A 9,524-nucleotide genomic window follows, 5' to 3' on the forward strand; every position below is an offset into this window, starting at 1 on the left:
AGGATGCGGAAGTAAAAACAAGTGTCGACTGATTTCAATGGCGCCATCAACGGTTTTAAGATTGATTGTATATACGCCCGGGCACGGCCCGTAACCCTGCTCTCACCAGCGTTCTAAAACACTGTTTTTACATCTCTTTCGAAAAATAATAATCCCAGTTTATGGTATGTGTTATTTCAGTTGCTTTTTTGACCTGGTTCCCCCCAAATTTTCCTAATCTCTTGCGGCTCCCTGTCTAAAATATTTGCCTACATTTGGTGTATATGACGAACCGTTATAGTCCAAAGCATGCGTTTTGTTTTCGACATATTTGTGCTCTAATATGGAATGCACATATTTTTTATGCTTCGTTTTCAAATAATTAATAGATCATTGGTGCTGTGTAACTCTGCGCTGTATAAACTGCGACTTGGCTGTACTAAATTTATCAGTTTTTTATTTCGCGTATTGGTTAAACGTAGTCGCGAACACAAAATGTTTTTTACATAGTTTTCGAACACAAATTTAAAGCGTTCTCTGTAAATGCATGGACAACCTTGACATGATGTGATTTCGCGAAGTTCCGAAATTAAGACATATGTAAAATATTATCCGCTTTCAAAATTCATGTTAAAAGGAGTCAGAAAGTTGCTCAAGGTAAAACAAAGGGATATAGGTTTAGTCTTAATACGTTTGTTCGAAAAACCATTAATTGGAATGAGTAGTCGGATTGCAGCGTAAAATCACAATTTTTTTTATTCTCCGCATTTTATTTTTTTACGATTTTTAGTGCAAAATACGCTAAGCACAAGTTAGTAAGCCATGCGAAAGACACAACAAGAGCACCGTTATAATCTTTGGAGCAACTCAGAAAGCAAAAGAAACCTCACAAAGCGATAGAAGTGGAAAAAAAATTGGGGCCGGGAATAAAGTAAAATGTTAAACACTGTTTTGTCCATTTTTTTGTCTGGCGTACACAGTTGCAAGCAGCAAAAAAAAACAATACCTGTTGCATTACAATGTATACATATCTCACAGAAGCCGGCGTATACGAACCATATACACACTTGATCATAGAGGCAAGTTGACTGACTGTTGCGAACGTGAGAGCTAAAAGCGACGAAATGGTCGTCTGTTTACTGTTTCTCACGCGTCCGAACAGGTTACGTTGTGAGCGATCGCTTTACGTAACGAAAACATCCTGGAAAATCGTCTGCGTTTGGGCGTTTTCCATTAAATTTAAGCGGGTGTCGTGAACGATTTTGCTTTGTTAGGCGCACACGAAAAAACGGCGTTTTATACAATCGTTTGTCGTACTGCCGGAAGACCCCGACCGGGTTGTCCGTTTTGGAAGCAGGACAGTATTTGAAAAGAAAGGTGGTATTGGAAGCACTTAAAAAAGAAAAATATAAACCAAATAAAAAACTAAACAAAAAGCAACGTTACGTTTGCAGCGCATCAAACCCAAACAATTGCCAAACAAAAGGCGTGGTTCGTAAACCGGCATCTATCTCAGCAAACCAACACGCAAAACGCAACACAAAGGCTTGAAACTCGAATCGTCTTTGCCCGTTATTTGGATACGGATTGCAGTGCCAGTCGGCAGTCATTATGATTGGGGTCGAGTTTAAGACATGGGCGCAGGACTATGAGCCAGCATCAGCTATTAGATCATTTTCTAAGTTAAATAAATGAAAAGGTGTGATCACAATTATATAAAGTAAACGTTTAACAGACATTAGTTTTGGAAACCAAAGCTTTCAGTTATAAATTGTTATCATTCCATTCAAATACTTCGCCAATTACAAAGTAGCAGTTTTTTTAGAATGGCATAGCACAGGGCCAATCGTTTTAGTTTGCGATTTTTTTTTGTCTTAGAATTAGTGAAACCTTTTCACGACATTTTACGTTTAAAAATGACCTGTTTGGCATTGTTTAGAAGAAACTTAAAAAATACAATTATATACATGTACCACTTGTGTGAAACAGGGGCATCCCTCTGTAGGGTGTCGAACCCCAGTTTTGAAAGCCCTGGCGTAGCACGTTCGCCGCATGACAGCTATAACACGCTTGGTTGTACGCGGGGATCTTTCGCGGCATCCCACTGTAACTACACATTTGCGCGCAATCCAACCGAGATGATCAGCATAAACCAACCGCCGCAATGTTTCCAGGCCTCCAACCGTCAGTGTCCGTTTTTCATCGTCACGGCAGCCGCAGTACCGGCAGCTGTGGACGAGGCGGCGGCGATGGCCAGTGAGGTGTGGGAGGGAGAGGAAAATGAGGAGGCGCAGCAGAGCGGCGAGAGCAGGATCGTGTGCCAGAACTCGAAGGACAGCAGGACGCCGCCGAGGTTGACCAGCATGTTGTACTCGTAGGCTAGCAGCACCATATGGCGTGTAAAGTGTCCGATCACGGCGAACTCGAGCACTGTGAGCGCCAGCACGTCGGACACCACGCACACCAAGGCGAAAAGGGCGGCGCGGCGGAACATTCGAGTAACGCGCTCGGTGCGACAAGACTCACCCTGCTTTCGCAGCGGGTAGACGAAAAGGAAAAGCATCATGAGCTGACCCATTGTGAGCACAGCGCACAGAAGCACCATGGGCCAAATGGTGAAGGCCTCTGTTGGGCGGGCCACGCAACCGTGAGGCGACGCCACGAAGTTGACCGACTTCACGAAAATGACCCCAGCCACCAGCACGCCGCTGCATATAAGTGTGATGCTACTCCAGCTGATCACCTACGTGAAAACAAACGGGTCACGCGGTCACGGGTATGCACGGAGCTGTAGCTTGAGTATGATTAGCAAGGGCAAATCGGTCGAGTAAATCGACATAATCTTAATGGAGACGTTTCGTTTTAAACTTGTATCACCATCAGTTAGAATGCAAATGTTTTCTCAAACTATTTGGCTTATCATATTCATAATAAATCGATCACGGATTGATTCACGAATAACCATATGACGCGCATAAGTATCGGTGAGAAGTAATTTCTATAAGGTACAGTTTTGGTCTGTTCCCATTAGGCCATATTTCATCTTTTTTGATACCACAGTTTCGTGACTAAAATGGTTTGTTCACCATTTCAGTTTCACGGTACAATTGCGGAATAAATGTGATGCGTTACAATGAGAAATGATTTACACCATCAGCAGCTAAAATCATTATTCAGACCAGTTGTGCGACAAACAACAAAAATCCAGTAGACATAAAACACTCTGCAAAATTTAAGTGGTCACAAAACCAGCTCCGTCTAGCAAATGATAGATTGTTATAAAAAAATTGTCAATTTCCATCACATATTTTTGTCTTTTTGATGTCTGAAAAATAACATCATAAAATATTGTTTTCCCCAAGGCAGGCACTTGTTAAATGGGAGCCTTAAGAGCTTTTTTACACCTGAATAGAACGTTTTTAGTGTCCGCATTCCATTATCAACAATATTGCTTTTCAGCCACAAAAGTAGAAAACCATGGAGTTTTAAATAAATAACTGACGCCATAAAGCACGCACCATGACCTGAGAACGTCCTTCGCAAATGGCATCCGTAAACCGTTATATGTTCGTAAAATAACACCATGAAATATTTATATACTTTTGTTTCCCCGACCGCACGCATTTGCTCAACGAGATCTGTTCCCGAAAATTTAACAAATTTTTTGACACATATATGCCAATAAATTTACCATCATCGGCTGTGTTGATCTAATACAGTGGTCGACAACCGCGTTATGCACCGTCCAAAAAACTGCCCTTTATTAAATCGTTTGAGGCCAAAGACACTGTAGGCATATGATGGCATGTTGTAAGACTTATAAACGCAAAGTAATTTTTTAATAAATGAGACTATGCACTTTTCGCACTACACGCAAGATTTTCAAAATGAAGTGTTTTATGACGTAACTTTGTAACGTCATTCGTTTCACGTAGTGAGCTTTTTAAAAACATGTTGGGCCGCGACAGAAACGTTCGCCGACCCCTCAAGGGTGTCAATAATGTTGTTTTACAACAAACAAAGTGACCGTAGTTGTTGTAAGGGTATAGGCTCGTCTCAAACGCTGCTATAGTTTAGTGCGTTTAATATTCCGGGAAAACTCATACCGTTTTTTATTCGAATCCTTCATCACAGATAAAGCGATTAATTAATTGAACTAAAATTTGAATTTTGAGTTTTGTTTCTTTATTATTGTGTTTTTTTTTATTGCAGGAAATAGACACTGTAAAACAAAAAAAGTCTTTGTTGGCACACTATTTTAGGCACGGTTTTTAAGGGTCTCTACAAGAAGGCAGCGAACCCTTGAGAACTCCGCTTTTTAAGTCGTTTTTAATCCCAATTTATTTTAAAATCCTATACAAGATGGCCACAATGGCTACATGAAGGTGCTGGGCGAACTTGCGACTCACCTTCAGCCAGATGAAGTGGGCGCGTCTGAGGCCGGGGTGCTGGTAAAGCGAGCGCTGCTTGAGCCAAAGGAAGGCGTAGACGCAGATCAGTGAGAGGAAGTAGCCGATGGCTGACGCGTCCAGGGCGATCTCACAACGGTGGTCGTCGCCCGGGTCATAGCCGACGTTGAAAGCTGCCTGGTCAGCAAACAGCCGTACGTAGCTGGATAGTAGCGCGACAAGGGCTGCCTTGTACACAGGACCCGCGTTTGCCTCGCATCCGCACTTCTTGTGCCGGTGTGACGCGAACTTGCCAGTCTTTAGGCCGTAGTGTACGAAAGAGACCGACACCCAGGTAACGGCCAGTAGCCCTGCAACGTTGCACACCTCCGCGATGATCCAGACCGGCTGCGTAAAGCGCGTAAACGGCGCATCCTCCTCTAGAGGAACAATTGTGGAGGAGAAGTGAGAGGGGTGGGAGGAATTTGCTCCGTAAGGTTCGGTGGCGTTGTAGGGTTGCACGCGCGGCGAGGGCATCTTCGTTAGAGAGATTGCGCCAATTTTTTATCACTTTAACAGCGAGTGCAATTCTTTCGAGTTTTGACAGCGAGTGCAATTCTTTCGAGTTTTTTTTTGCACAACAAATTTTAAAACAAACGGAAGAATGTAATGTCTTCTGCAACTTTCTCCTAAAAATATCTAAAAATACGGTATGCATTACAAAAATGCACGCTACTGACATTGGTGATACATGAAAAGCAAAACGCGACCTGTTAAAAAAGCCACATTGTAATGAAAGAAACGTGCAGATAAATCAAGCTAGGTGTCTTATTAATAAATTTTTCTGCAACGTTATTTTACGGCTATTCCGTAAGCTTACCAAGTCCGTACACATTTTAAAGGCGTTTATCACTCTCCAAAATAACAAAATACATTTATTTTATTTTAATGTCTAAAGCGTATATTCGATTATCATTTCAATATGTTGCTACAATATATTTACTAAACTGCCTCGAACGAATACTCAAATATTCCAGTTTTGTTTACCCAACCCAAATTATAATTTCTCATATGCCTGTTGCCCGCGTGCATTTAAAAAACTTGATGCAGAGCTATTTTATCGCAACGTTGAATAATTTAACCCAATTTTCCTCAAAACTTTACAATGTAGTTTAACAAGACCGGTAAGCCGTTAGGAATTCAAAGCACCTGCATGCTGCTCTTGCGTTTAAAACATATTTGTGCATTCTGGGCTTTGCCAATTTGCGCAAACCTTGCAAGAAATGACAGTGGCCAGCGAATCGGCCAAATCGGTTCATCCAAATTATGAATAACTATGTTTTTTTCTTTCTTAGATGTACAAATTGACAACAGATGCAGAACAAAACCCTAAAAATTCAAACTACCTTAACAAACTTGCACCCATACAGTCAACCACTAATGATTTGCCTAACACTGATAAACCTAAAGGGTCGTCGAAAGTTTCGATAAGTTAAAATGAATCGCAGACAAAGAGTTTCGGAGCTTTGCACTGTTGGGGGAAGCCTAGTGCAACTAATAAGGGCGCTGCTATAGGGCTCCTGCTGTATCCGCGGCGTTCGTATTTAGCCGCCCTACGATAGTGTCGAATTTCTTTCCTTATGGCACGGCGCCGCTCTCTGTCTATGTTGGGCTTCCTTTTTTGCAACATCAATGATGCGACCCAATGCCAAATCTATGCTCAAGCTAGTTGTATGGTGGTTGCAGGCATGTTTTTTACTAATTTATTACATCATTTCGTCCAAGCCTGCTCTATTAGCTAGCGTGGTCCGCATGCTGACTTTTGGATTGTTAAATGCAAATGTCAAGTATCTGCACAATTAATTGAAAAATTGCTTAACAAAATTAGAAAGCAAATTTTCGAAAAATACATTTTCGAAATGAATATAATTACACTAAACGGTATAATAAACTACTTTGCTCTTTAAAACCGATTTGCGTTTGCAATGTTTTAAAATAGTTCAGCACAGTAGAAAAGACCTGCACAAACTTTCGTAACCGAGCTTGTGGTATATAGCCAATTAAGTATAACTGTTAGTTAAAAGTTACTGGTGATAAATGTATTTCGTGAGTAAACGTTTACGGGCGGATGGTGAACTTTTGACACTCTTTGCGATCCAATTATTCACCTGACAAGTGGATCCAGTTTGCCAAATGCACGTAGGCTATACAGAAGGTCGTTACTGTTATTATTTGTCTACAAACTACCGGCGACATGAATCTACCATTTTGATTACCTTTGATTAGGAAAATATTATACAATTTTGATCCTTTTGATTAAAAAATCTTATAAAAAAAAATAGAATTTTAATTTCTGCATCTGCATATGTTACCCTAACCGAGGGACAAATAATTTTAAAGGGTTAGTAGAAAAATTGCCAAGCTTGACTAGTGCGCAACAGACTTTTATCCTTTGTAACAGGAAGATGACATTGCATTCTACCAATGGTAAAAATTCTCCCCAAATAAATAACTGTTTGGAAAGCATTTAAGCATTGTATGTTAAATGGCCTTGCTTTTTCCGACCTATGCTATAAACTAAGCCAAGAAAGCTCTTAATATTCTTTTCAAAGCATCCTAAAAATTGCTGCTTTCTCAGTTGTATCAGCGCCACAGTCACATGTGCCAAGTTCATGCCCATCCACCGCAAATGAATCAACATCATGGTCGCACATTGCAGTGAAGGCTACACGTTTGAACCGCTTTAAGGAAATTGCCTCGTGCTTTATCCCTGCTATTGTTTCCTGTAAGTCGTCGCGCTATGCTCTGTTCTGCTTGCTATCCGCTCTATGTGGTTGATGTCTAAAAATATCTCATTGAGGACAAAACCAAGAGATATTATTTTTTGGCCTAAAATTTTACAAATTTTGATACATAACTGTTTTACTTTGAGGTTTACGCGCCTTCCTCACCATTTATCACTTTACCATCTACAGTTTATAAAACGAAATCTGAACCTGTTTTTCGCCGAAACTAAAAAAGTGTTAACGGCCAAAGATATGAATTGTTCCTGGGCGTTCAACTTATTGTAGTGACATTTTTTTGTTATAGGCAAAAAATGTATATTGCTACCCCGTTCTGCAACTTTAAATATTGCCATTTTTGAGTATTTACTAAAGTATTAGGCTATCATTAAAGCTTTCCAATAAGCAAAACTACCGCAAATCTTAACACTTTCTGCCGTTTAAATGCAACGCCCTTGTACTTAATAAATAATCTTGCGGTATGTCGTTTTGGACAGTAGGGAGTTTAGTAAGAATAGAAGATAAACACATTTGTTTACTTTGGCAGGCCTACTTTCGATTAAAAGCAGTCCGTGTCCTCTTTTTCTTAGCGGATCGCATAAAAATTTTCATAGTTGACGTCACAAAGTTACGTCATTACGAGACGTCTAAAACAATTTACCCTATAGGACACCTAAACGTTTTTTATCGTGACGGCGTTCAGTAAAAAAATATTTTACCGGACGCCGTTTTGGACCATTTCGGCCTACACCACTGTTTCACACCCAATCCATTCAGATCTCAATTTTCAAAATGCATTTCACGCCGCGGAACATTGCCGCTCTGTATAGATCGAATACCGCAAGTAACTGCCGACACACGCATGGTACGAAGGTTTATAAATCGATTTGAATATCCGCTTCCAATGTTCCACGTCTGGGCCACGCGGTGTCATTTAGCAGCAACGTTTAGACCTCGTTTTACCAGGAATTGCCGTAGTAAGTTCTAAATAAGGATCAAGGCGCCATGCCGCCCGGCACAAATACATTATTCATATACCTATACTCTGTAAGCGACCGAGTTGAAATATATGACGGCGGTTAACGTCATACTAGCGTGTTGATCACTGGCAACTTTTTGTTCCGTCAAAACACAAATTGTAGGCTGTTATTTTTGAAATTAAACTATAGGGATTTCAAGATGACCATTCGGATTTCATTGATACGCCAGGACCAACACGTACAATCCTACATACATTGCCTATAGTAATAGACTTTTGGTCTACATTTTCCGCGTTTTGACTTACGTTTAGAGCAGCGGTTCCCAAACTTTTCTAAAAATTTTGCCTGGCGGACCCGTTGCAATTATTTTGATGTTTCGCGGCCCTATAAAATTTCAAGTGTCAGTTGACCCATATTTCTTGTAGTACACTAGTGCAGTCACGATTCTTTCTAATGTAACAACCTTCTAACTCAGGGTGGTCCACGGTTGACTGCATCGCGGGCCACAATATTTCTTGCATATTCTTTGCGGGCCACATAAAGTAGGCTAAATGCGTACCAGGAGCGGATTAACGTTTTTGGTTTGGTCGAGGCATGAAATGTTTAAAGATAACGTCATAAAGTAATATCGAAAGACGGATACGCTCCAGAAACTTGCTTCTGTCGTCGAACTTGTGCGCAAATGAAATGGAATGTTATGAGACTGGGAAAACTGGTGTGCGCGAAGCGCGAAAAATTTTGCGTATTTGACAAAAATTTTAATTAGAAGACTGCATTTTATAAGCGTAGAATGTTCGCGTAAAAGAGATGTTGCATACTCCCCAATCGCTAAATTACAAAGACGTTATCATTTCGCGCAAAAAGGTTTAATTAACCAGATCAATTTGGCTGAAATTGCAACTGGGTTTGGACCACCCTGTTCTAATTCTGACTAATGCGAATGATTCACTGATAGCAGGTAGTACAGCATAATAGATGCTTTGTGATGTCACAATAAACATCATAAAACACGCCCTATGATCGAATAATAAAGCATAACTAAAGACAATAAAGATGACAGATAATGTTTAAAACAAAGACTAATGTTTAAAAACTTAAAAGACTAATTCTCCTTGCGGACCCTCTGAAACTGCTGTACGGACACCATTTGGTCCGCGGACCCCAGTTTGGGAACCGCTGGTTTAGAGTTAAATAATGTAATTATTGGCCAGGGGATAAAATACCAGTCTATCACCTTTTCAAGACATGGCTTAAACACTTAGCCTTCGATGAAATATAAGGTGATGGCCTCGGTCACACAGGGACAGTCACACTATCTCATCGGTCAAAGGTATTTAAAAGTGCACCAGCAAGACTGTCTGCTGTACACAAGCAACATAACTAAAGGTTATCAC

General features: G+C 40.6%; 1 protein-coding gene across 1 annotated transcript; it reads right to left on the minus strand.

Moving 5' to 3' along the window:
• Nucleotides 1-1,637: 1,637 nt before the first annotated feature.
• On the minus strand, nt 1,638-4,988 carry LOC146145403 (uncharacterized). Its single transcript, XM_083390287.1, has 2 exons — nt 4,389-4,988; nt 1,638-2,722 (listed from the first exon to the last, which is right to left on the minus strand). Exons 1-2 carry the CDS (start codon nt 4,902-4,904, stop codon nt 2,165-2,167), a joined length of 1,074 nt encoding a protein of 357 aa, XP_083246413.1. The 5' UTR covers nt 4,905-4,988; the 3' UTR covers nt 1,638-2,164.
• Nucleotides 4,989-9,524: the final 4,536 nt, after the last annotated feature.

Source organism: Ascidiella aspersa, chromosome 5 (genome assembly GCF_963924565.1).
Source record: "Ascidiella aspersa chromosome 5, kaAscAspe10.2, whole genome shotgun sequence".
NCBI classification, from domain to species: domain Eukaryota; kingdom Metazoa; phylum Chordata; class Ascidiacea; order Phlebobranchia; family Ascidiidae; genus Ascidiella; species Ascidiella aspersa.